The 27,968-nt window shown below is 40.6% G+C and overlaps 3 protein-coding genes across 5 annotated transcripts in view; all 3 read right to left on the bottom strand.

The window, feature by feature from the left end:
• Window positions 1-106: 106 nt before the first annotated feature.
• clasrp (CLK4-associating serine/arginine rich protein) lies at window positions 107-13,825 on the bottom strand. Of its 3 annotated transcripts, none has more exons than XM_070906131.1 (21): window positions 13,738-13,825; window positions 12,099-12,238; window positions 10,607-10,704; window positions 10,371-10,472; window positions 9,458-9,537; window positions 9,118-9,202; window positions 8,866-9,002; window positions 7,938-8,034; window positions 7,167-7,245; window positions 7,003-7,076; window positions 6,866-6,907; window positions 6,589-6,777; window positions 5,830-6,135; window positions 5,557-5,742; window positions 5,018-5,057; window positions 2,957-3,017; window positions 2,730-2,788; window positions 2,392-2,438; window positions 2,225-2,310; window positions 1,899-1,975; window positions 107-852 (listed from the first exon to the last, which is right to left on the bottom strand). In XM_070906131.1, exons 2-20 carry the CDS (start codon window positions 12,195-12,197, stop codon window positions 1,902-1,904), a joined length of 1,941 nt encoding a protein of 646 aa, XP_070762232.1. In that variant the 5' UTR covers window positions 12,198-12,238; window positions 13,738-13,825; the 3' UTR covers window positions 107-852; window positions 1,899-1,901. The 3 variants fall into 3 exon arrangements, 2 of the variants coding, with proteins under 2 accessions (XP_070762232.1, XP_070762233.1); XM_070906132.1 differs by having other exon boundaries at window positions 1,951-1,975; XR_011597349.1 differs by lacking the exons at window positions 107-852; window positions 1,899-1,975 and having other exon boundaries at window positions 5,014-5,057.
• A 4,201-nt stretch (window positions 13,826-18,026) lies between these two features.
• Window positions 18,027-20,670, bottom strand: LOC139285051 (delta-like protein A). Its single transcript, XM_070905481.1, has 3 exons — window positions 20,531-20,670; window positions 19,477-19,627; window positions 18,027-19,390 (listed from the first exon to the last, which is right to left on the bottom strand). Exons 1-3 carry the CDS (start codon window positions 20,555-20,557, stop codon window positions 18,954-18,956), a joined length of 615 nt encoding a protein of 204 aa, XP_070761582.1. The 5' UTR covers window positions 20,558-20,670; the 3' UTR covers window positions 18,027-18,953.
• Window positions 20,671-20,908: 238 nt separating this feature from the next.
• The window catches only part of LOC139285456 (protein jagged-1b), a 41,728-nt gene continuing 34,668 nt past the window's right edge, over window positions 20,909-27,968 (bottom strand). The window contains exons 9-12 of the mRNA XM_070906021.1: window positions 24,860-24,973; window positions 21,622-21,735; window positions 21,127-21,173; window positions 20,909-20,926 (exon numbers count right to left, since the gene is read on the bottom strand). Of these exons, the coding sequence (XP_070762122.1) occupies window positions 20,909-20,926; window positions 21,127-21,173; window positions 21,622-21,735; window positions 24,860-24,973 (293 nt within the window). The remainder of the gene's footprint in view (window positions 20,927-21,126; window positions 21,174-21,621; window positions 21,736-24,859; window positions 24,974-27,968) is intronic.

Below are 27,968 nucleotides of genomic sequence, written 5' to 3'. Positions count from 1 at the left end.
GATCATCTATTTAAAAAGGTACGTGGACTAACCTGAATATTTCAGTATTTCTTTGTGTATCACTACAAGAATAATAAACAAAGAAAATAAACAATAACAACTTAAATACTTTCAAAGTCAGTTTTATTTGTTGGTTCCGTATTTCACATTCCACATTACTGGGAACAAAAAAAAAGTTATTTGCTGCTGTTAACCGGTTGCCAGAAGACGGAGTATAAAAAGAGCGGCGGACAGATTGAATTCATTTGTTTGTTTGTTTCCATCTGTTTCAATTAAGAAGTGATGTATATAAATATCCTGTACATCAGCCCATGAAAGTTGTTTAAAATGGTCTTAAGAGTGAGCGTTTCTTGTTAGGGAAAAGTAAAAAGGCCGACAGGGACACGAGGAAGATGTAAGGTAAAAAGGTGAGATATTGCTTAGTATTATGTACGGTGAAACACACACGAACGTCTCCAGACGAGTCCACGTAGAGAAGAAGTGTTCAGGCAGAAAAAAGAAAAAAGGAGCATGCAGAAGAAACCAGAAACTCATTCAATAAACCTGCAGTCTCTTTACGAGACGACGCAGAAATGAAAAGGGCAGATCAAACTCGAACCAGTCGGCTGAATAATTAGTGAAACTTAAGTATCACAGTCAAAATGTTTTATTCTGCAGACAGAACCAGAGAACATAGTGTTCAGGTAAAGATGTGTGAGTTGGTTTATCAGCCCACAGATAATTAGTCCATCTCTTCATATTTCCACGCCATAGCCGACATGTTGGACAGTATGTGCGCCAATGACAAGGTGCTGTAGGACGTTTTCCACAGCTCAGTATCGGTATGGACTCCGTGACCTCGACCTCGACCTCCTGGAAAAATGACAAATGAATTAGCATCGAGGTGAGAGCAGCGTAATCTGGCAAACATCATACAGAAAAAGTGCAAGTGTCTCTTTGTTGTGTTATAAGCCTGAACATTAAACTAACTTACACTTCAAAAAGGATCATAACGGAATATAAAGGCCTGTTTTGCTCCAATTATTATACACGTTACTGATGTAAACAAGCCTTTAGTAACATCATCAAACATCAATAACTTTGATTTTTGGTTAAGTTTCACTGTGTATTAAAGATCTGTCAGATCTGGCATTTTATATTTTGGTGGTTTGGCAATCCTTTTATTCATATGTGAATAAGAGATTGTGTCTTTAATGATATTTTAATGATTTACTGGTTAGTGTAGAGTAAGAACGGATGACTTAAAAACAACTTTGATTTGAGTTGTAATTTTATTCACAAGAGCCCGCCAGATGAACCATCTGGATCAATACGTCAGCTGATATCAGCATCTCACAGATATATTGGTGTGTACATCGACCAAAACAAGAAATTGCAGTGCAGAAAAGGCAAAGATATATTTGAGGTCATTTAGAATTTAGGTGTTTGTTTCTTATATAATTCTATTTTTGAATTATTTTAATTGTCCGACTGTATTTGCCTCATTGCAGTCCTGAAACGTCTTAATGCTGGTTCAACCATGTAAAACACTTTGTTTTGAAAAGTTCTGTATAAATAAAGTTTGTTTTTTCAACTTAATAAATCTCAGCGATATATTATTATCAGATTTTTCTCAAATTCTCAAATATCGGCAGCGATCCAGTCAGGCTCTAATTGAGACTTGACCCTCAACATTTCTAAACCTGTAGTTCAAACCGGTAGTTTATGTCCTGGGGAAAAATGTAGCTATGAACTTGGATACTGGATCATTTTTGTTTTTGCTCGTCCCGACTTCTCTCTCAACAAACACTGATTTGATCGCCGAGTGAAGAAGAAGAAAAACCCAAGTTGTTGTTAAAAGTACTGCATATACTGTGATGACACTTTGAGATGGTGTTCATGTACTAGTGTGAACAAACAATTCATTCTGCTTCATCGGAGCTGTGCAGATTCTTGCGGCCCCTCGCATACCTTCTGTATGAGTTGTGTTCTCGGCCTGAGGGACAGAGGACACAGAGCCACGATCAAAACAATAGCATGCCAGAACATCTTAAAGCCCATAAAACTGTCAGAGCAGAAACCGTCGCCCGCAAATCAGACAAAGACTTATCTGATTAAATATTTTGGTTACTTCTGTTCGAGTGTGCAAGACTGCACACACAATAAACAAACCACTGAACCAAATTATTATTATTATCATATTAGATGCATGTGGCTTCTTGTGATCAGAAACATGAAGTCTTACCATATTTGGAAGGAGAGGGCGAGTGGCTCTGTCGCCCGTACTGTCTTTCCCATTCATCCCTCTCTTTTTCACGTCTCTCACGCTCCCTAAACGCAGAGCCTCTGGGTGAGACAATTGCAACACACAAATACCAAACAGTCCGCTCACACACACTCACACACACTTACTTCATGCGTATTTTGCGTGCCATGGCTCGTAGCTCTCCTTCTCGCTCCTGTAAAATAAACACACAGTAATGAGGGGAGAAGCAGGATAACAGAGTCTCTGTTTCTGCCCAAACTACCAGTATATGCGCAGAAACACACACACACACACACACACACACACACACACACACACACACACACACACACACACACACACACACACACACACACACACACACACACACACACACACACACACACACACACACACACACACACACACACACACACACACACACACACACACACACACACACACACACACACACACACACACACACACACACACACACACACACCTGTCGTTTGTTTTCCTGCTGCTGGATCTTCACCTGAGCGGCTTTTTTATCCGCCTTGGCTGCAGGACAAGAGATCGAGGGGGGAAAAAACAAACTATCAGTTTTTATTACCTTTGTAATTAGCATAATGGGACAAAACATACAATGTGTCAACATGTTCATGACTCAGATGTCTCTGCTGTTTCTCAACTTGTGCACACACGAGCACTCATTTTAGTTACACTCACACTGCTTGTTGAGCGCCTTCTGCATTCGTAGCTTCAGCCGCTCCTGTGGGGTTATCTTGGGCTGCAGGTGACACAATTGTGTTAGCACATCCTTTCACAGCCTGACAAAACTGTGTGTGTGTGTGTGTGTGTGTGTGTGTGTGTGTGTGTGTGTGTGTGTGTGTGTGTGTGTGTGTGTGTGTGTGTGTGTGTGTGTGTGTGTGTGTGAGAAAGAGAGATCAAAGGCAGCGTGCTGATATACAATTTCGGCACTATCACCTTTATGTACAGTAGCTGGTGGAGATAAAAAGTCCACAGATAAATTAAATATGTATGATGTTTGTTGAGTCAACAGGCACGCTGGAAGCTGAACAGGCTGTGTGTGTCTGTGGACAGAGGCAAACTGCTGCAGTAGCTAGCAGCTGCTGTAGGATAATTTAGAAGCAGGACAGGATCCAGTCACATGAACCTTTACACAATATATATTTATACGTACGAACACTGTCAGAGAGATAAAAAGGGAGGAAGAGAACGGCAGAAGAAGAAGCAGGAGAAGAAGAGAGGGTCGGGAAGTGAAACAAGGACAAGTTCAGGTCCGGTGAGTTCAGAAAGCTTAGACAGAGCCAGTGGCATTTTGTCAGTAACACACCCATCACTGGGCCGTTTAAAACCTGGCCAGGCAAGAAAAACTGCAGGTCACAACACTGCAGGCAAGTCTAACACAGAAGCGGATTATAACTTCCACTCTACTTGTCTGTTTGACTGCTGGAGTACATTCAAATCTTTTCTTCTTTGCCTTATTTGAGAAGTCAATTCAGGACAGCAAACGGTCCAGATTGTTAGAAAATAACCACAAATTAATTGAGTTCTTTTGTCTTAAAAAGATAAAGTTTGACATTTTGGGAAATATGTTTATTTGCTGTCTTGTAGAGATTGAGATGAGAAGATTGATACCATTAATATGAAGCTACCACGAGCAGCCGCTTAGCTTAGCTTAGCATAAAGACTGGAAACAAAGGGAAACAGCTAGCCTGGCTCTGTCCATAGGTAACAGAATCCACCTACTAGCACCTCTAAATCTCACTACTTGACACTTTACATCTGGTTTGTTGAATTTAGAAATAGGCTGGCACATAAAACTGACTTTTTTAATTTTTTTTTTACACTTTTTTGTATGGTTTCAACAAACAATATACAATGTGTTAATTAGAGAGCTTTAGAGGTGCTAGTAGGTGGATGTAATTAGCTTTCGACAGAGCCAGGCTAGCCGTTTCCCCCGTTTCAGTCTTTGTGCTAAGCTAACCAATTGCTCCCAGTAGCTTCATATTTCATATACAAACATGAAACCGGTATTAATCTCCTCATCTAACTCTCTGCAAGATAGGACAGATGCGTATTTGTGAAAATGTCCAACTATTCAAAGTCTCAAGTCTTCAATCTGTATGTGGGACATAAAGCATTTCATTTTAAGAGTAAGAGCGTGCGCTCTGCTGCTTGTTCAAACAAGCACAAAAACAGCTGTCCAGAGCACACCCTTGTTGTTTGTCACTATTAAATGATTACTTGGCCAAAACTGATTCATAAGTTGTAACAATAGCAGAAGTCTATTTTCTTCCTCTTGGAGTCACTGAAATGTGATATACTGTTGTGTATTTGAGACTACAAACAGATATAAAGACACTGCACTCTCTCACCAACATGTATATGTATACATGCATGCGCAACCCATACAACAACGACTTCACAGGGTGCCTAAATGTTGACTCCATACAGGGACGGCAGCATTAATTCAGTCTGTTTTTCAGTGTTGTGTTCAGTGTTCACATTCTTCTCAGCAAAACACTGAGGAGGTGAAGAATACTGTAATGGCAACTGCAAAATAGACGAAGAGCTTTGACTGCAGAGCATGTCCACTTTGTGGGGGGGGGGGGGAAACCAAAAAAAAAAAAAAACATCATTTTATTTTCTGTGGGCAACAATGGCTTCTACATCCCAGTCTGGTGGACAACCATGTCAGCCTGTCAGGGATGAGGGAGGCGTAGGCTTTAGCAAGAAACCCAGCTAGATCAAATTCTTACTGACTTTGGCAGCTCCCGTCTCTTTACCACCCGGAGTATCCGGCCTGGAGAGACGGAGAAAAAAAAAAAAGACAGTTAGCTGGGGTGAGGAAGACATCTTGATTCATCTAAAAACAAACAAAAAATATTGTTTCTTAATCATGTCAATTGCTTGGCTGGCTCTTTAAAGAAAACCTACGCTGAGAACAGTTTGAACTGTTTTAAGGGAAGACAATAATCAAACACTCTGAAATGCTGGTCAAGAAGCAGTGAAAGAAACATGTCAATTTTCAAGTTTTGACTACAACTGAAATACTACGTGGTCTACATTTAATTATGCCACTCTTGGGTATATGAATGAAAAGTTGACATTTTGGTGATTTTAAATCAAACAGCCAATAACTGCCGTGTACAATATGCCTGGGCGGGTGAAATGGTACTAAACAATCACTGCCAACCTATTAAGACCATCTTTTAGGCAATTATGATCAGTGCATCTCCAGCTGATTCCTCCTTCAGGAGTAAAAAGATGTTTCTCTGCTTTAGTGTTCATGTTCTTCTTACTTTCTTAGCTTGTCACAGATGGTGGTGGTAGAGGGCTGCACTCCTCTGTGAGTAGGGGAGGGACTGTGGTTAGCGCGACTGGGGGATTGAGAGGGACTGTGGCTGTCGGTGTCTACCCGCCGGTGGCCTCCGCTGCTCCGACCCCCTCGCCTCAAACTGCCCCCTTGCCGTGAGCTGGAACGGGACCTGACAGAAAACGAAAGAAGAGCTCAGCTCACTGCCATGTGTGAATGAATAACTAAAGGCTTGTTGGGAGACGATGGAGAGTCTTACCTCGTTCGCTTGCGTGCTGAGTATCGTCTCCTGTCACGGTCCCTGTCTCTGTCCCTGTCTCGGTCGTTGGACCGCGATCGCGTCCGGTCACGTCTCCTCCAGGATCCGGCACGTCCGTTCCCTCCTCTACCCCGAGAGTGAGATCTGGAACGCCGCCTCAACCGGGATCGGCTTCGGGATCGCCGCCCATCCCTTTCCCCTCGTCCACGTCGGGCGCGGCGTGAACGGGAAGAAGAGCGAGAGGAGGACCGAGATGAGGAGCGGGAGGAGGAGGAAGGGGAGCGACTGGAGGATGACCTTCGTCTCCTGGACAAACAGAGACATGCTGTTTTAGTAACAACACCAGCCCAGCACCTAGCCTATCTTCAGAATACTTCTATTTTCTTGTTTTTAACAAATCTTACGGTCACTTTGTATTAAGGTATAAATAATCAAATATTAAAATCTCATGTACTTGCATAGCCGTTCTCATTGCATTGCCATAATCTGACATGCATAAACTAGTAAATGTGTGTCAACGCCTAAAACTATCCTATCACACACATTTTCTCTTTGCACATGCATATTTGTCACTTAGCAGGAATTCTTTGCACATTGTACTTGATTAAAAGCTGTGATCCCCCTCACCTACCACAAAAATCAGTATTTCATCGTCAGTATTCTTTCTGCCTCAACAGCTGTGGTCATTTCAACAGACAACAAATTGACTGTAAGAGGAAAATAACCAATGAAAAGCCAGGAAGACGGAAAGTTACCGACCGGGAGCCCCTGCTATGACCTGCAGGGTGCTGCAAGTTGGAGGGGGCGTTGCCGGAGTGAGGAGCGGCTGTTTGTGTTGCTGCTGCAGCTTCATCATCGCTGCCTCCGAAGCTGGTGATGAAGGTGATCTTCTCTGGACCGGGAGAACGAGAGCGTGACCGAGACTCAGAGCTCGACTCGGACTCTGGCCTGAAAGAGATCAGAAAATAAAAGTTCAAATACAAAAGACACACACACACACGCATACACACAAAAAAGGACAAAATAGTCAACTCACCGTTTATAAGGATCGTACGTTGGGCTGTCTCTCCTGGCATAGCTGAAATACCGGAGGATGAGGAAGTAAGTTCAACATGTTTTCAAGTGGACTGTTAATGGAGGAGAAACCCCATAAAAAGAACAACATGAATTTACCTTGGTGGGCTGATCTGTCTACCTTTTAGTCTCTTCTCTCTGAACTCTCTCCTTTGTCTGCGAGAACGCCGGCCCTGTGACGATCAAACATGTCACTTAAAAAGTTGCATATACCAAAATCACATGACACACACACACAAATTCCTCAGTGGATGCAATCTTACAGAGTACATGGCCTTCTCTGCCTCCAGAGCCTTGGCATGTTTGATGGCCTCCACTTCCTCCTTGTCTTTCCTCAGCATCCTGATGAACCGGTATCATGTTAACAGTGTTATAACGATAAACACAATCATTATGTTAACAGTGCAAAACGTTTAGCCATTCAGATACTTTCTTATTAATATATAAACGTGAAAAGCCTATTCAAGTCTAACTATTTCAGTCCTAAAACACAGGACAGAGCCATACAGTTGATTTAGGGTGAAATATTCCTTCATTCCTACGAACATGGCAAGTTAATTCCTCTCAGTGACATTTGCAAGACGGTAAACTACTTGCCAAAGCCCATAAATGTATTCACAGAATTATTTTGAATAGGCTACAAATGATCGGTATGACTATGACTATGTTTTCAGATGTTTTTGATTGATAATGGAGTTTAATGTCATGCGCTAAATAAGGTTGTGGCTGCAGGGGCAACACCAGGATAAAATAGTTGTTGTTTTGGTACCTCTGGGATTTATTAATATCAATACAAAAGATAAAATAATATCAACATTATAAGTTGTTTTTGTAGTTCATATTCTAACAAACTACCAATCTTTCAAGACATTTTACATGTGGTCACTGAATATCCTATTTATTTGTAAATTGAGAATCTCAAATCACAGCACATTACAGAGCCAATAGGTCTTCCAAATTCTTCCAAACCTGTATTTTTACTTTGCTGGGCGTTTGACCTTTGAGACATGAAGATATAATCACAGAGTTGTTACCTAACAAAGTCTCCTTCCGCCATTCCATATGGGGTTGCCATTTTGTTTAGGTCCAACACCTGTTCCTGGTTCAGCTCATCAACGTCAACCTCCACATCTGTACATAAACACAGAGACAACGTGATGCAGAGCTTTTTAAAACACGGCAACGTGTTAAAATGTCAAAGCAAATTATACTCTCACACTCCTGTTTGACAAATATTTGCAGAGATGGAGAGGATTTGCATTTTCAGATCAGATCCTCTGTTCACAGCAGGTAAGTAGGTGTAACAACATTTACAAACAAGCTAAAATCACAATAAAGAAGAAAATATATTGAACAATTACTTCCAGATACAGTGTAAGAGTTGCCACTCTATTACTTTATTCAGAAATTTATTCAAATTATTTCAAAATTCAGGGCCAATAATTCATGGTTAACCCCGTCTAACCCACTATACAAAGATTTCAATGGTTTACCTTAATTAGATGGCAATATAAAAATTTAAGGCCAGACACCGCCTGGGAACAATTAATGAAACTTTGCCAGATTAACAGAGAACAAACAAAATGTTTTTGTATTATGACTTTTTTTTTTAATTGTTAAATTATGCAAACTAGTAAATAAAATGTGTGCCTGCATATCAGTAGAAAGTATTGTTATTTCATTTTTCATTTATATTTCAGAACTTCCTTGCTTTATTGTTATCAATTACTAAATAGCTGGTAACTGTCAGATGATTTTGTAAAAATATTGTTTTTAAAGTTTTTCATGTAGGAAGACATGTCATTTGTGCTGAAAAACACAGTTTTTAACCATTTTTTCACATTAAATGCTTCATAAATAATATAATATTATATATTAATATTATTATATTATACTTAATTAATATGAAGTAATCAAATTCATAAAACTGTCTCTGGACAGTCTCCAAACCCATTTCCTCACCAATATCTGGGATACCCTCATCCTCTTCGGATTCACTGTTCTCTGAATTGTCTTCATCTTTGTCTGACTGGGGTTCGGGCTCTGTCACAGTGCTGTCTTCATAGGTGTAACCAATGGTGGCCTTTTTTTCAGCCAGTCTGCACGAAGAGAGGAAGGATTCATAAATACACAGCCAACTTAAACACTCCAGTGAGCACATAAACTCGTGGATTTAAATGCACAATGGGATTTAATGACAATTAAATGACATACTTTTTCTTCTCATCCTCATTTGGTTTCTGCAGGCCACCGTAGAGCTCGTCCAGGTAGATCTGGTATAAACACTGCTCCTCAGAGACTGTGGGGAGGACAGCAGGGAGTTTAAGAGCACAACACAACTGCAAAATATACCCACTGAGGGCAAGTTAACAAACTATTATAGTCCCAATAAGAACACGCGCAGTGAAATGTATTAACAGAGGCTCCACAGTGTTGCAACATGAAACCAAATGTTAATGTGTTGCATTACTCTCTGCTCATGTAGCTCCTGAAAGTCAAATGAAATTAAAGCTTTTCCTGAAAAAACATCAGCTATGATGTTTATGATACTCACTGTTGGCAAAGTCATTCTGCACGAGGCCTCTGTAGCGCTCATAATTGCACTTCCTCTCCTCCATCTCCTGCTCTGGGGTGCTGTATGAGACAAAGAGCATAAGCTTTACATTTACATCCATTCACCACTTCACTAAATAATCACATATCTCCACGCTGAGCATTTTAGGCTTCTAACTGAGGCTGAAACATCTGATTCTGAAAAAGTGTGGAAGAAAGTTAAAATTACCTGTTAATTACTAAGTAACAGATAACAGACATTCCAACAGACAGTAACGACCAGAACAACCATGGTTTTGACTAGTGGTAATGCCCCAATACAAGAGTAGAGTGAGAGACTGTGAGGTGATACCACAACAGAGTTAAAACATGAAAATAAGGTTTTGTAAATGTTTTATGAGGCAGGAAATGCAGCCTTACTGTTTCATTCTGTTGAGGAGAGTTGAAGTAAAACCAGGATTTTCACAATGAAATTTCATATCATGTATTTAATTTCACCTCCAAAACAAGGCTGTTTGCATACTATGAAACACAAAAATATGTTTTTCTTTCAGTTTCACATCTGCTATAAAATCATCTAAATCAAGCTTATACACACACCTATTAGCTCTCTATATAAGCTAAACATGTTTCTTTTGTTGATTGCATCAGGATGAAAACAACGAAGGAACAAATTAATATTTAAAAAAAAGAAACCTCTCTGCTTAACACTTCAATGCACTCTCGATTAAGACATGATTTTATGATAAGGTATGGGGCTTTATTGTATCCCTGCCTCAAATGTCAAAATGACAATCTACAAAGAACATGCAATTAGAGCATACAATCATAAGGCAAGACATTAAATATCATAAAATATTCACACTAGACAGATTCTGGGGTTAAATGTGGCATCAGGTAATTATAAGACTTACGATGTGCTGAGCAGTGGAGGCGTGTAGGTGGGGATGTAGTCCAGGTGAGCCCTGACATCAAACCTGTCAATCATGTTGTTGGCATCTCCTTGCCAAGGCATCCTTTTGACAAAACAAGAGAAAGAGTTATAATCTGATCAAGAAGATCCCACCAAAATACTCTGGTGTGTGCAATGTTGTTGTAGTCTATAAACAGTATGAAGAGTGTGTGTGTGTGTGTGTGTGTGTTTCCTCACATGTTGATGGGGCTCTCTGCAGCCAGTGCCACAGCAGGATCCAGATGGATCTTGTAGGCTCGGCCATGAACCTGCAGAAACTGAGCTGGATCTTTTTTCTGTTGAGACAAAACGAGAGGCAATTAAAAGACAATAAAATAGCATCTTATGACTAACTAAATGAAATAACTAAGCAAATAGTTTAAGATATTATACTGCAAAGATCTTCAACTCCTCAATTTCATCTAATAAGCAAACCAGAAGCACAATTAAGTCTATGTGTGTGGCTACTTAACACAGTGTAAAGTACTCAGCGGCTCACAAATCTTTTCTTGATTGTTCAAAATGCTGCTGCAAGTCTGAGAGTTAATTGTATTCATCTGTCATTTTGGGTCTAAATTAAGCTCCATTTAGACAGCTACAACAAAAAACAACTGGCAGGAATAGAAAGCTAACAACAGGTGAAGTAATCGCTGCATATCAGCTAACTTAAAGCTAACTTATCAGAAAAATATCATAGAAACTATCAAACTTTTTAGGAAACTTCATATGACAATGTTTACAATGTCCACTCGCGTTGGGAATGAAGAAATCTTTTCAACACCACAGATTTCAGGATAGAGGCCAATCCATGATTTGCATTCACAGCATAACGTGTCATCACATACTCAAGATTCTCATCCGTCTTCTGTTCTGCAGTCCTCAGGTTTAGAGCTCGTTTAGTTTGGCCGACATACACCGGACGTCACGGATATTTCAGTATATAGATAACATGAGTGCTACTGGCTGGATTTTGAATTTCTTCACCATGTGTGGGTGCACAAACTCCTCTGCATTAGTACTGTTAGAGCAGTGAGCACAGTGACCACACCGATAATAGCCTGCAGGAGGAGATGGTATCCAAGTGGACAACGGAGGTTTGGAAATGTATGAAGGCACGAGGCGGTCTTATAAGTTACATTCTCCTCTGAATGAAGTTAATGGGGGTAAAGAGATCTCGGAGATCAAAGAAGGATTGCTTTGTAGGACATGCCAATCCCTTAGTATTGACAGTTGAAAAGCTAGCTATTTTTGTCCAAAATAGGGAATGTCTATCTGTGTTAGCTGCTCTCTGATAGGCTGAATCTATATGTGTAATATGGTATCCCCTGGCCATGAAGCGTTCCTTTTAGTCCAGTAACCTTTGACTAGAAATCATCGTCCTCAGTATAGTTTCATCACAGCCTGAGAAATTGTCCTTTCTGGAGCGATTACTTTCTGCTCTGAGGACTGTGTTTTTGCTGATTGTTGCTGAAGTTTAGTGTCATCTAATCATCTCAGTCGAGGTCAGCAGAAAATTATTGGGAGGCAAAATAATGTGCTCCAGATCTCATCATTAAAGAGAAAGCCAACAGCACTTTTAACCCCGAGGATCAGATTTGCTTGGGCTGGCTGCCACAGAGCTTGTCTGTTGCATAAATAACATTCATGTGTATCTGCATATGTTGCTCAAAAAGATGACGAAGTCTCTTACTATCTTCTCGTAGTACTCTCGCCGGCGCTCTCCTCGGCGTTTGTAATCTACCATCATGCCTCGGAGCTTGCGCTCATGTTTGCGGGCCTCCTGCCACATGACGGCTCCGCTGGGGGTGGGGGCGCGGCGGGGCACGGTTGCTGTGGAGAGGCAAAGAGGGAAGAAACATGGGGAGAGAGCATACAAGGACGTGAGGAAACTCGTGACAGAGATGGAAGTGGAAGAGGCGTGGAGTGAAAGAAACAGAGACAGATGTACAAGAGACTGTTTTTTTAATTTATAAATATTTGACTGGGACAAGCTGTGCAGAGTAGACAGAGCTCTTCTGAGAGATTACTGAACGTAACTTCAGGCTCCAACTTCATTTCATTGATATAAATAATTCAACCATAACTCCCCTACTGTTAACAGCAGTTATTTCTCACTAAAATAATAAACCATAAACCACAATCAATACAGTACAATGCCCAGGCTGTTATTGTTTTACCCAGGATACAAATAGTGACTCACAATCTTATTAAGTACAGATAACAGTGGGAAAGGAATACATTAGAATAACTAATTTGTCTGTGGTATTAATATTTCTATTTTTCTAAAAATGTTACTCATGTTATTAATCTTGTGAGTACATTTTGTGTAAACAAAAACTACAAAGCACTTTTCTGAAATAGTCGGAAATTAAATTTAAACATTGACTTCTTGTAAATATATAGTCTTGTGTAATAGACATTTAACTAGATAACTTGTGATTTCCCCCTTTTGTCAAAGACATGACTTAATACTTAATTTCAAAAATCTACTGATATTCTTTCCGCATCGCTCAGGCATAGCTACAGACATTATTTCTAACCTATTTATAAATAAGTTGATGGTTTAAGTCACTCACGTGTCCTAACAATTTGGAACTGGCCCTGAATGTAGCAAGTACTATTCAGTGTTGCAGAGGAAAGTGACATTCACGCCAACAAAGTGATCAAAATAAAAGCGGACACATTTTGGCAAAGCCAATATTTTGAGGACTTTTCTACATTTCCAATTACTTCCTCAGACTAAGGGTTTATTACATCCACAATTTGTGAGAGTATGAACTGTATAATATAAACTGTAGCTACAGTATATTATCAAATGGGACAAGCATGTTATTGTGAGATGTGGTGTCAAATTAATCGCCTCTCCCTTTCTATCACAAGTATTATTTGTTTATTTAGTAAGCTTGACTCGGTCAATATTAGCAGCTTAACCGCCTGGAGCCAAAGGGCTAACCTAGCTAACTATCTAATATTATCGTTGTCAAGCTCGTCACATCGCAGCACTGTTTATCCATTGTAAACTTCATTTAATGCTATCATTTGCTCATCCCTCCTGGCGCATTTAGGCCGAACAGGGCGTGAAATAGCAATGTTTTTAAAGTGATCGAGGAGTTTGTTAGCATAAACATCGGCCTGGTTGCGCATGCAGCCCGGGCCTATGCTGCTATTAGCCAGTTAGCATCACAGCTAGCCTACCTTAGCTTAGCTTAGTTTAGCTAGTCTGCAAAGACGTTAGCAACAACACGTGCACCACAGCCTCATTAACAGCAACAAGACATGAGATACAGCTGCACAACACATGCAGCATCGTTTTAAATTTCACTGTGTACCTGTTTTACTGAACGCTAACACAAACTCGGGTTGTTTCGGTCAGCCGAAGACGATGCTAGCGGAGTGTTGTCACACGCCTCCTTCTCCTCTCGTTAGCAATACTGAGCTCAGCCTGCGGGGGCGCTGCATACCTTTATAGCCAGTATATACACTATATATATTTTATGCTTTCAGAAACACTAGAACTTGCAAAGTGTAAGACGTATATTTGTGTTAACATAATGTGGCGTGTTATAAATTTTAGTACAATAGCTGGCAATTGTTAAGATCCATCTCCATGACAACAGAGCGAACTGTAAAACAAAATGTGCTGATGAGGACCATGTGGGACAGTTTAAAGCACCAGGGAGTGCTTGGATCTTGAGTTGTAATTGTTTTGTCAAACTACTTTTTCCAAGCCTAATCATGAACTACAGAGCTTATTGAAGCTGTTGATATTAAATGGTTTTGTTTTATAGACATTTTCATTAAGACTTCCAGCATTTAGTTTAAGGTTTACAGCACGTGAACTTTGATTCTTAATGCTGTTTAATGGGTTTTATCACAGCCGTTTGGCACATCCCTGTTTTCAAGTCACTTGCCAGTTCGGTTCCTCACATTTATTTTATTGTATTTTATTATTTTATTTTTTTATTTTTATTTGTACATTTAATGAATGCATATATAAATATATTATATATGGACCTGGATGAGAAATTATATTTGATAACGATATTATAAAGTGAGAATTGCAACACTTGTTATCACCTAAACTGAGCAAAAAAGTTGAGTCAGTGGTTTTAAAGTTTATGTACCTGCTGTGGCCACAAGATGTCCCTATAAGACAGGAGAGATACCCATAACTTTGAAGTCCGCCTTACGTTTGAGATTATCCTGGTCAAATAAAGTCAATTGCATTGAATTGAATAATTTCACCTCAAAACTCTATTTTGTGATGAAATATTCATTGTGTCAACTCAGATTAACTGAATTAACTATGTATCAACTACATTAATGTCTGTGTGGAGAATATGGTGCCTTCCAAGAAGGTACAGTGTTTTGTGTTAACACAAGACAGGGATGTCCAACAACAAACCCTGGGTGACCCCCGACATTAAGGCCCTGCTGAATGAAAAGAAGAGGGCCTTTAGGTCGGGGGACAAAGAGCAGCTGCGGAGCATCCAGAAGCAGCTCCGGCAACAAATAAGGAAGGGCAAGGAGAACTACAGGAGGAAACTGGAGGAACATCTGGGGCAGAATAACACCAGGGATGTCTGGAGAGGACTTAAGAAGATCTCTGGACATGGAAAAGGTGAGGGGATACACCAGGACAGTGGAGACAGGGACTGGGCTAACCAACTAAACCTGTTTTTCAACAGATTAGATTCTGCCCAGTCTCCCTCCCCCACCTATCCTGCCCCCTCTTCACACCTCCCCAAGCTGTCCTCCACTCCACCCCCCTGCCTCCACATTCCCTTCCTTATTAACACCAGACCGTCACCAGTCCACCCCCCCTGACACAACACTGTCAGTTGTCACATCCAGAAGTTCTCTGACGACACTGCCATCGTTGGATGTGTGTCTGAGGGGAACGACCTGGAATACAGGGAGGTCATCAGCGACTTTGTCAGCTGGTGTGAGCTCAACCAGCTTCACATCAACGCCAGTAAGATGAAGGGGATGATCGATTTCAGGAGGAAGTCATCCAGCATCACACCGGTGAACATCCAGGGTTTGGACATTGAGGTGGTGGAGAACTACAAATTCCTGGGTGTTCTCCTGAACAATAAACTGGACTGGTCTGACTACACTCTGTACAAGAAGGGCCAAAGCCGCCTCCACCTGCTGAGGGAGCTGAGGTCCTTCAGTGTGTGCAGGAAACTGCTCCGGACAGGGACAGGAGGAAGCTCAACAGACTGATTAGGCGAGCCGGCTCTGTTCTGGACTGTCCGCTGGGCTTCATTGAGGAGGCGGGGGAGAGGAGGAAGTTAGCCAAGCTGACATCCATCATGGACAACACCTCTCAACCCCTGCACGAGACAGTGGGGGCCCTGAGCAGCTCCTTCAGCAGCAGACTGTTACACCCACGGTGTAAGAAGGAGCGCGACCGCAGGTCGTTCAGTCCTACGGCTATAAGACTGTTTAACAGCACTATATAATTCTGTACATAAATCTGCACATCTGTACATATTCATATTTTCCGTGTATATATTTATTTTGTTACCCATATTTTTTATATCTGTATTTATTATATGTATATTGTTTATCGACACAGTGCTTGTCTGCTGTGTGTTTCTGCACCTTTCTGTCTTTGCTGCTGTGACTTGTAAATTTCCCCGCTGTGGGATAGATAAAGTCTAAGTCTAAGTCTTAACATATCCTGCTCCTACAAAGCAGCATGTCATTATAACAGTCATATGCAACATAGGCCTCGTATAAATGTTGAAATTTTGATCCCCAATGACAAATTAATTACTGCTTAAACCCCAGATTATCCTATATTTGTACTATTACCCAGTGGCTGTCAGGATCACTGTCAACACCTGGGATATAACAGGTAAACAGGTATTAAGATGAAACATTTTTACTATGGCACTTTAGTTTGAGGGGCAGCAAGTGTTCATCTGAAAACTCTCTAATCTGCGGGCGTCCTCGGGTGCACAGCAGGTGTAGAGAGGGTCTTATATATACAGTAGTGTGAGCATGTGTGTGTGTGTGTGTGTGTGTGTGTGTCTGTGTGTGTGTGTGTGTGCAAAGTCTATTTCCTACATTTCCTCCTGACCAGGGCGGCGACAGGAAGTCCATGTTCATTTCCAGCCTGCCGCTGTTTGAAAAGGTCGAAGGTCACATTTGTCACATCCATTTGCCCATTAACTGTCGCTGCTGTGACCCTGAAGTCACTTTACACTGCCCCGACACACAAAACCTTTCCTTTCACACACGTTATCAGTTTAACATCAGCATGACATACATGGATGAATTGGGTTGGAGCTTACATACAGTACACTGCCAGATAAATGTTTAGTTTCATATGTTTTGATACAGTATATTTTTTCAGTTTTTTGTTAAACCGAAGGTATTGCACCCTCATATCAGAAACTCTAAGTTAATAATTACAATGAATATCCAGTTACACACTGCTTAAGAGTTACAAGAATTCAAAAAGTTTTGATGCCGAGTTTCCTCAAAAGCCAGCTGCTCTTGAAATTTACTGTAAGTTTCACCAACTTTCCAACAACAGACAAGTTTCTCACAACCACACAGTTTTCTAGTAAGACTGGTGTCAGTCCGGTGGTTTTCCATTTTTTCCTGGCACTGTCAGCATCATTGTTTGTGAATGTGTGTCATAGAGAGTCTCTCTCTTGTGCATGCAGTGACCCACTGACCTAGTCATAGTGGCTGTGAGCAATGTGCTCCATCATGAAATATCCTCCCTTGGGCCTCTGACAATGGTATGAACAAGAAAAGTGCACACACACAAACACAAAGGGCAAGAAGCATGTTACGCTCTCTTGCAAAGACAAATCGTAATTCGTTGTATAAGGTTTTTTTTACAATTAGTTTTATCTATTTATTACTTTAATGTTGTTTTTTCTTTTGACACGTGATGCTGATTTTCTTTATCCCTAAGTCTGTGTACCCCCACCTTTTTCTTTTCTTTTCTTACCTGTTTAACCCTTTAAACCCGGATTTTACACTTACATTTTTTTCTTAAGTTGCTTAAAAGTTACAGTAATTTTCTAAGTTCTAAGTAACTGTTGATTTACTGTTAGGCGAACTATTGTGTATTAAATGAACAAATACATTTAATTAGCATTAACTCTTTTTACTCTTTGTGTATGTGTGACGCTTAAAGTGAGAAAAATAATCAAAATCCCAAACTCTTTACACATTTTCATAAAATTAATATTTGGATTCTATATGGGAACTATGGAAGCTCTTTAGCTCTCTAAATTTGTAAAGATAGACCCAACTGTGGGCCCTTTTACTGTGACAACTGAGCCTGTACACTAAGAAAGGAACACATTTTGAGCTTGTAATTCACTTGAATTACAAACTAATAAATACACAGCAAATGGGAGTTTGTATTCCTTGTTGCTTTCTGATGAAATATCCTTGCTTGGGCCTCTGTCAATGAGATCAACAACAAAGCCTGTCATAGCATCCCAAATGTGTACTTGTTATGCATGTAAAAAGGCTGAGAAGCACATTACTCTCTCTTGCAAATTCCATAGTTAATCTCTGTGTGGCAGCGCTGACACTGGCCTCTAGCAGGTGATGAATGATTATAGGCAATAAAAAAATGAAATAGAGTTGGTAAATGCACTTTTATTACAATCCACATGTGCTGGTTGCTCCAAATGGAAAGCGAAATGGGACAAACAGAGCAAAGTAATACAGTGATACTTTCAGACCAAACCACAGTACAAAAAGGGCATCAATATGTACAATATATCCATGTACAAAAAAGCTGATTTACATGCAGGTATGAAAAAATCATACATCTTTGACAAACTGTAGTATTACAGAGACAATACAGGCAACAGTGTATAGTTTTAAAACAGTTTTCAAAAGGCTTAAAAGCCTTTGGAGCAGGTGTATGCACTCTCTGACAAGTATATCAACTTTGTTTTCTTTTCTTGAAGTAAACTGTCTCTGTCCTTTCTTTTCCCCCCACATACACTCATAATATACATTCTTTATTTCACTCTCACACAAGCTTACATACAACCAGACACAGAAACACACTGAGTGTTAAATAAGCATCCATTCATTAATCTCTCAGCCTGTCAGAGGTCAGTCTGAAACAGAAATGGAGGTCTGGACACCAATCAGATGGCCTCATGGACCAGGAAACAGGTTGAGAGGCTCCTACAGAGGATGATCCTCTACTCCCTCTTGACAGTATTTCAGGCACTCCAAGGCAAGTCTTTACGTCTCCCGATTAAATCAAGAGTCTGATAAGTCTCTCAGTCAAACATCATGCACTTGCTCCTTCTCATAGTTGTCAAAATAAAGTCAAAGACGACATCACAGTAAGACTCTTGACCCTTTGCTCCTCAGGTGTCTGCAGTAGCTGTCTGAGCACATAAAGGTCATAGGGTCACCCCATTTTCATGACTGCAACGGTGACACAGTGCAAGAAACTGGAAACAGGTCCCTGTGAGCGAGAGAGTGCGAAGAACGCAAAATAAAATAAAATAAAAAGCTCCTCAGAGGCCCATTAGTTCATGGGTCAGACCTCCAGTTCCTGGTTGCCTGTGTAGTGGAAGCGGTTCAACTTCTCCCTCTCCTGGTTTGAAATGTCCAGTTTGGGGGCATGGGCCGGCTTCAGTGCCGGAGAGGGGTGTGAAGGTGCTGGGGAGGGCGGCAGGGTCAGTTCAATCTCCTCGTAGCAACGTGGGACTGGGGCAGGGGCCGGAGGGTGCCCGAGTGGGCCGGCGGGGGGCAGGAGGGGCACGGGACGGTCCACGTTTCTGATGAGGTTGACAAACTCTCTCTGGTTGTTGATGCCTTCTTCCTGAGGGACGGCCTGCTGCTTTTTCCGCTTTCGGTGGAGGTGGGAGAGGATGAAGGCGCAGGCCGCACAGCCACAGACCGTCACTAGAGCTAAGACGCCCACCAGGACGATGTAGAAGCTGACCCCCCCGTGTGTCGAGTCAGACATGGTACCTACAGAGGCAGAGATAGAGAGGTTAGACCTGATGCCATAGAGATTTTGTACTTTTTTAAGATACACGCACTCATATTTTTCTTACCTGGACAGTGTTGACCAATGCAGGGATTTTTGAGGCTCATGCACTCGTTACCATAGTAACCCTCCGGGCAGGTACACATGTATCTGCCCTCTGTGCTGTGACAGGGTACCCCCTGCTGGCACGGGTTAGGATTGCACAGATCCAACACTATCTGAAATCATGGAAAGAACAAAGCAGTTGCAGTTTAATTGACATTGTTACATCTGGGAAAAATAGTGCCTGGCATCTTTATTTACTCCACAAGTGCCATGAGTTCTTCAAATTCAAGAACTCTTTTTACTGTTGTTATTTTGTTTTTTGTTGATTTGTGAATTTAGTTAACCAAGCTAGCCGTTAGCCGTAGCTTTCTGAGGCTAATGTCTTGCTAATACAACAGTCTACGTAACTGTTGATTCACTGTTAGGTGAACTGTTGTGTATTAAATGAACAAATACATTTAGTTAGCGTTAACTCTTTTTACTTTTACTCTTTGTGTATGTTTGCTAGATTAATTATAGTGTTGTATTTCCTGTTCCTTCCTCCTTAGCTGATGATGTCAAATTTGTTTGTCACTGTTTCACAAGTGCTTCCAGACTGCTGTCTGAAGTGTACTTAGTTTGCATAGCTGTGCACCTACATGCATGGTGAGGGCAGATGATATTATAATATTGTTCGGCTACTAATCCTGTTTACGAATTCAAGTAGATGTGAGACTTCTGCCCGAATGTTTAGTTTATTAATATTCTACTAAGTCTTAATAGAGGATTTTTATGTATCTTACCGGCGTAATGTAAACTACTTTGTGTCTTCTAGATTTTATTAAGAACATCTCATTGATGGTGCCAAATAACATGATATATATTTTAATCTTTTATTTCATTTTCTATACATATTTTCAGTTGTCTTTGATTTCTTTTTCTCATTAAACTTAATTGAATCTAAGATGTTTTCCAAAATGAGGAGGACTTTGAATAAGCGTCTTGTATTTCTTCTTCCTCTGCACATGTGCATTTAGTTTTATTATTGTATTTTACTATGATATTTTCATTCTGCAGACAAATGAAGGTTGTCCAACCTCACAGAAGAGTCCTGAATATCCCATGGGACAGTTGCAGGTGACGCTCCGTCCATCCTTCTCCACACACTGTCCTCCATGCAGACAAGGGGTGCTGTCGCAAGGACTTGGACCATTTTGGCAATATTTCCCCAAGAAACCAGGTGGACACAAGCATCTGGATCCTGACACCTGGTCCTATGTGGGACAACATATAGTGAATGTTATTTATATGTATATAAAACAGAAAGAGCAAAGATTATATGAAGTGGATAAAAACGGGAGAAGAGAGGGAAAGGAGAGGCCTGTCATGGATCTGCCGCAGGCAATGAAACATTTGCCCCTTTGAGAATAAATACTGCTCACATCTCGAGGCAACAATCATTTCAAAAAGTGTTTTTACGCCCTGAAGAAGGCCTGAAAAGCCATGGGCATTATAACAATGATTCCCACTGATCATTCATTTTTAAAACTTAGTTTCTCGAGTTGTGTGACAATTCTTAAGGAAAGTAACAATGTCACTACAGTGAATAAGAGAGGGTGAGAGGAAGACTGATGTGCGGGGACGACAGGCAAATTAAACAGAGAGCGAAGGGCAGCACAGCAAACGCTCTTACCTCGCAACGTCCGCCGTTCAAACACAAACCCTGACAGCTGCTGTTCCCTAGAAATCAGAGAAAACAAGAAAAACTATATTAATCTGTCACATGGAGACAGGATATGTATGCAACTATGATGCTGTAAACAACAATATACAAAGTGGACAGACTGACAGACTGACAGGCATTACTGGTCATGAGCCAGATTTGAACCTTTTTACAGCAAGTCAGCACAAAGTAACAGGAAATAACAGTCAAAAATGAAACTTGACACACTCGTATTGGTCAGTGTTACATTTAGTGTATTTCAGTGATACCCTGTGAAAGACGATTAATGGAGCTGGAGTTGGAGTGAAATGGTCTCCTGCCTGCAGGGAATCTGGGCTGCAGGGGAATTTCTGTTTAAACACAATCTACTGAGGCTCTTCATGTTTCACTCCCTGCCACAGGACTTAATCATTTCTTCCTTCTTTTAGTCCTTTCCCTCTGCTTTTCTTTTCCTTTCATACTCACTAATGTCACAGTTAGGCCCCGTCCATCCAGGAAGGCAGTCACACAGGTATCCACCGATCAGGTTGCGACAAGAGCGGGCGTGAGCACATATACTCATTTCACACTCGTTGGTGTCTAAAGGGAGAAAGAAAACGTTTCTAAAAATACTGATGTGATCAGCAACATTTCATCTCTACTTTAGACTTTATGTTTAACATCCCTGAGATCTAAAGATAAACTGGTTATGTTAAACAACATTTTATTTTCCCAGTTTCTCCCAGTTGGTCTTCCTCATATAACATAACAAGACAGCAGTTGCAGGTATTTTTTCATTCTTTTGTGCAGATTATTGATACCCAGCACCTGTAAAGAATGTATGGATGTGTGCACCTCCTAATGTGTTCTGCTCATATGTATTTTGATCATTTTAAATCATAATTTTAATTGTTTTTTCCAGAATCTTATTTTGTTCTGCTGTTGGAGAACAAGCCGTCTCTGAATTTCAATACACTAAACTAGAAACTATACACTTATTATTTATAGGTTGTTATTTTGGCAGTTATTATACAGGAAGTATTCTAACAGTAAAGGAAATTACAGGATACACACAATATCAATCTGATCTTGTTGCAGAAGTCATAAACAGCACTACACTAATTGAACTTCTCACTGAAATGAGATAAAACATCCCATAAAACTACTGAATCTAATCCTGTGTGTCTCCTACTGGGCCCCGACAATCTTTAGCCACCAGTTAAGCCAAAGTTAAATTAAATTTTGAAGTGGAAGCTTGAACTGAAGCGTAAAGTGGAGAATTGCGAGGCAGACAGACGGCAGCAGGATGCACACCAACACTTGGAGACAGAGTACTTGCCTCTATCAAGTATTATGCTTACAAATGCTCAGTGTATCCAAAGTGATGCCTTGCAGCATCTTCTTGCGTCTTTGTTTATGCACAGATCCCCCCACTGTACCACTGCTTCTGTTAAGTTTATGTGTGACTATTCCCACCCTCTGTCACACTGAGAGTGAAAAAGCCAAGAACCCCCGAGGGCCTGGCTCTGATAGCAGAGGAAGAGGATTAGAAAGAAACGCTGAATGAATAAAGAGGAAGTAGTCAGTCAGTTATAGGTAATCTAAACCTGTTACCGTCAGTGAGAGGCCTATTAGGATTTAGCACTGGTGGAGTGTATGTGTGTGTGTGGGTGTTATCTATGGGAAAAGCCTGGGGATTCAGCCCAGTGCAGGAGGAAATGTGGGGGACAGAAGTCGGCTAATAAAAGAGTGAAACTGATAGAAAGTATAATTGCCTTTCACCATTTGAGGCACTACTGATGCTCTGCCTCTCGGCTCAGGCTGTAAAGAGTTTTATCACTTGTGTTTGAACTGTGTGTGTGTGTGTGTGTGTGTGTTATACTGTGAGCCACTGACCTGCGATGTGGAACTATGGGGGATTATCAAGTGTCAGAGTGACATATCACTGTAACACAGAGGAGCAGGAGAGGCTGTCATCCTGAAATATGTCTCAGTTTTTACTTCATAACCCCCAAGCCTCTGTGTGTGTGTATATACCACGTCCTCTGTGTATGTGTGTGTGTGTGTGTGTGTGTGACCTGATTCTATACAATATTCCCTCTGCTGTACTATCTAACACAACAACCCTCTGGGAGTATACTTGTCAATATGAGCGAATGCAGCCCAAAGAGACGTGACAGTGCATTTAGAGAATACTGATTCACAGTCAGGATGAGCTGATAGGAGAATTAACATGCCGTCGGCTTTTTCTGCCTCTTTAATTTGTGCTTTAAATGCATATTTCACTTCAACTGGAAGACATAATCACGTATTGCTCACTGAGAGGCAGCTTTTGAAACCAGCTGTGTGTTACAGCTCTGATTGATTGAGCTTGTTAGAGGATCAGTGTTAAAAATCCTGTGAATAGACCCCTTTGAAGATGATAAATATCATTAATAGATCACTGTATAAACAACTGTAGTGATACTTTAATGATGAAAAATCATCACTATTACAAAAATGTAATAAATTGAACTTTTCAAGCATTACCACTCAGATAAAATCCCTTTGCACCAACTTTAGTGTCTTTGCTCGAGTCATCTGTCAGGCTTACATCAAAGTTGAATATTTTATTGATTAGTTGTGCTGTACGTAGTTCTGGGATCTTGGTCCTCCATCTTTAAAAACACTATCTTATATTACTTTTACTTATGGCTGGTCAATGTAGTTAAAATCAATATCACAATGTTAATAAGGATATATTTTGCAGTACCAATATTCGTATTATATACATGTATCACAATATGTCAAATGTATACAAAATAATTAGACCGTTGTTTAAACCAGTTTACTATGTTCGACCATTTTGCATTAGGCTACATGAAACCTTTTGAGTAAAAATAAAACCTTCAATAACTAGTTAGGATTTCCATTTTAAAGCTGCTAAAGGGACCTTTGGTGAGTTTGTTTTGTCAAATGCTTTTTCTAAGATCAAGAATGAACTTTCAATCTCAACTTTGAAGCCAACATGGACAAGAAGTTCTTAAAGTACTGAAATTATTTTTTATATACTGTACATATTTCAATATTACACTACATTTAAATCACATCAACAACTGCATGATGTTATTATTATAATAATTATTATGACTATACTTTCATTCCTGACTTTTTGTTTGTATTATGTTAAGTTCTGCACATCACCCTGTTTTTCTGTGTCTGTCTTTGTGTATTTTGTCTCTGTTTCTGTTTCATTGCTATATCCGTAAGGTCACTACTGTTTTGTTTTTGCACCAATGACAATAAAAATTTATAATAATAAAAAAAGAAAAATGGAAATTTCAGCGTCTACATTTTCATGACAACTGGGCAACTCTATTCACACTTAATTTCATTAAAAGTCATCAATTTGGATGAGTAGCATAAATATGTAGATACAAATATTATCATGTAGAACATAATATTATCATCATAATTGTGCTTAAATACTGAATTACTGTCAAGCCCTACTTTAACTCTTTGCTTTTATTTATTTAGTTGTAAAGCATATTCCCATTGTGTTTTAAAAGGTGCTTTACGACATATTCATGCATATTTTAAAGAATACAGGAGAATAGGCATAACAGGCAAACATCATTCAGAGGCAGCGACCCTCTACATGTGTGTGTGTATATATATATATATATATATATATATATATATATATATATATGACACATGTTTAATTTAATCCTGACCCACTGACCCAGCTGACACGTCCTGCCGGTCCATCCCGGCGGGCAGAGGCACCGGAAACCTCCAGGAGCCTCCTGACATGTCGCTCCACGGCCGCACGGACTCCGATCACACTGCCTGACGGCTGGGAAGAGAAAGACAGAATAATGTACATGAACTAATGGGACTGTGTGTGTGAATATCAAAGAGACATTTTGTGTGTGTGGATGCCACCACGTGGACATGTGGGATCTGAACTGTAGCATTGGTATGCGGATGCTTCGGCGGCCTGTGTTTTCATTCTCTTTTCTGCTGCTCTGGTTTCTGTGCAAACAGTGATAAATATAATCATCTGCTGCACGAACATGGCTGACACCTCAAACCTTTCCCAGAGAGGAGGGAGGAACGAGGGAATTTAAATAAATGACAGGATAATGGGGGAAAAAGGAGGGGGGGGGTACGATTAGAAATAGAAAATGGTTCCGCTCCTCTAAAAGGGAATCAAAAACAGAGGAAATGTGAGGAAAAAGAGCACGAACAGACAGAGATAAGCTCTCGTTTTAGGGGTTAACCGTGCATAACTTCCTATTACACGTGGCATATTTGCGCAGTAGTGGCATCGTAACGTTTCCCATGCATGACTCTGTGGTATACATCTTTGGCTCAGTCTCTCTCATAACCTTCTTTCATTTACCTAACCCTGCAGAACAACCATTTTCCATCCTCCTGACCCCGACTCAAACCCTGAGCAATAATAACTTCTCCCGAAAAACATAACAAAACAAAGAAGCCTTTAATTAATATCGGTTATATATATATATATATATATAAATCTAGTCTGAAAGCAGAGCTGTGTTGTGGTTATGGTTGTCATTCCCTGCGAGCCTGACAATCCTCTCACTGTGTATTCCCCAGAGAGCCCCCCCACAACACATACAGAGACAGAGACAGACCGCCTCTCTGTTAATCAAGCCAGAAACAAATAACAAGAGCAAAAATAAACTATCCCTTTATTCCTCTGTTTGTCCTTCTCCTCTTATTCTCTCTCTCACTGATCGAAATGCTTCCTGTTGAAGTGTTTACATGCCAGTGACCGACCCGCAGCGCTGTTTATTCTGATCGAGGTGAAGGCAGAGGATGTGGAACGCTGCTTGTTTACACACGCTGCTCCGACAGACCGTAACCTGTATGATCCAATCTCACCTGTAGCCACCGACACACACACACACACACACACACACACACACACACACACACACACACACACACACACACACACACACACACACACACACACACACACAGACAGACCACATGCTCGAGGTCGAGACGGACTGTTGTGACAGTTCAGTTGTTACGTCGCAGCTGAAAACATATTTGACCTTTATCCACGCTTTAAGTGGGAGATCTTACAAGGTGTGAGGGCTGCTGTAAGCCAATGTAACATGCAGAAGTGTGCTCAGGGGATCGAGATTCAGGCAGATCAAACTGTGTCCATTCTCTTAAAAATGCTCTTCTAACTGCACATGCTCACAAATGTGTCTGAATTTTACAAATAGCCAGCTGTTTAGCTGCAGAAGCTGACTTATCAAGACTTCTGGAGGCAACTTAGTGTCACCTTAAAAGGGTACTCGTCATTAAGATTACTCAGTTAATGTCTATTGTGGATATGGAGGGGGCTTCCTTAAATCGGAAAAAATAACCCCCGTTGATGTCATCAGAGTTAGCTCCGATAATGGGATTGGGATCATGGGAATTGTATAATCCAGCATGTCTGAGCTTGACTTGCTGCTTCAATCTTTTCGTTTTAGTCAAACTTGGAATTAGGATGCACCACTGTGTTTAATGATTTTTCATTCCTCCACACTGCTGTCACTATTTTCGCTGCCTTATATCTTTGTCATGCACATGCAATCAACTAAAACCCTATTTGTGGATTACATGACCAAGAGACCAGGTTTCTTCAGCAGAAATCTGGCTCTGTCGACCAGGTTCCTCAGTTCTTTTATCCTGATTACAGAAACCGTGTTTCTTGTTTACATGACGGTTAAGAAATCAGATTACTGTGATTGAAGTACACACTGAATGGCATGATCTGAAGGTAAACACTGAGGAATCTTTGTCAGTTAGTTTGCTGTGATGCAGAAAAAAATCTTAATTGCCATCTGAAAATAAACACGAGTGCTCCGTGTTCCTCATGTGGTATAATATAGGTCTTGTGTCAGAATAAACTCTCTTGGACCAGATTACATGCCGTAATGTCATCGTTGTAGCTGTGAATTGCTGTCTTTTATGAGCAGCTGGTGTTACTGGTTCGTAACAGCCAAAGTTAAAAAGTCTACCACTGCATATGTTTAGGGGAAACACCAGGCTACTGTAAAGCAAACTAACGTCACCACAACTGATGAGGACAAAAGCCAAAAACAACACGTCATTCCTGTTCTGCATGTATTGTTTTTATGTTTAGCAGTGGTCTCAGTTTCCTCACTGAGCAAACAAAACCTGATAACATTACATTAATTTGGCAGACACTTTGGCCCAAATTGTGTCCCATTTACACTACGAGGGAACCGGATGCTGCCGCACAAAAGTCTGGGCTGATAGTATTCACTTGTCTGCATCTGCAACTTTTGTACTTTACTGTAAGTAAGCAGTGTGACTTGAATTTTTGGGGGATTCTTTTCCTTTCTTGTGGACAGTAGACAACCTGTACAGTTATTTTGAGCATCTGTGTTGTGTTTCATTACTTTCAGATCTAAGTAGCACTTTCTCCACTGTTTTTCATTACATCAGGAGAAATTTGAGGTTCAGTGTTTTCCTCATATAACATTTTAACACGTGGAAAGGAGATCTCGCTCAACCAGCTGAGCTGCAGCCACACCTGTCTGATCACAAGTGGCCACTCACGACACTGCTGGCATTTGTGAACATTAATCCGCATCATCTGGATCTGGATAAAGTCTGGATGTGTCTGGATGCAAGACACTGTGCCTGAACACAGCCTACGAGAGTAAAACACTTGACAATTAACTCTTGATTCACTCCCATAAAAAAACACACTTAACACACAGTGTCACCTCTGTTTAAATGAAATGAATAGCGCTGATCAAAGATGCTCCACCTCGTCTTTTCTTGGCTAT

Source organism: Enoplosus armatus, chromosome 5, assembly GCF_043641665.1.
Source record: "Enoplosus armatus isolate fEnoArm2 chromosome 5, fEnoArm2.hap1, whole genome shotgun sequence".
In the NCBI taxonomy this organism is placed as follows: domain Eukaryota; kingdom Metazoa; phylum Chordata; class Actinopteri; order Centrarchiformes; family Enoplosidae; genus Enoplosus; species Enoplosus armatus.
This window is presented reverse-complemented; position numbering and strand designations above follow the sequence as displayed.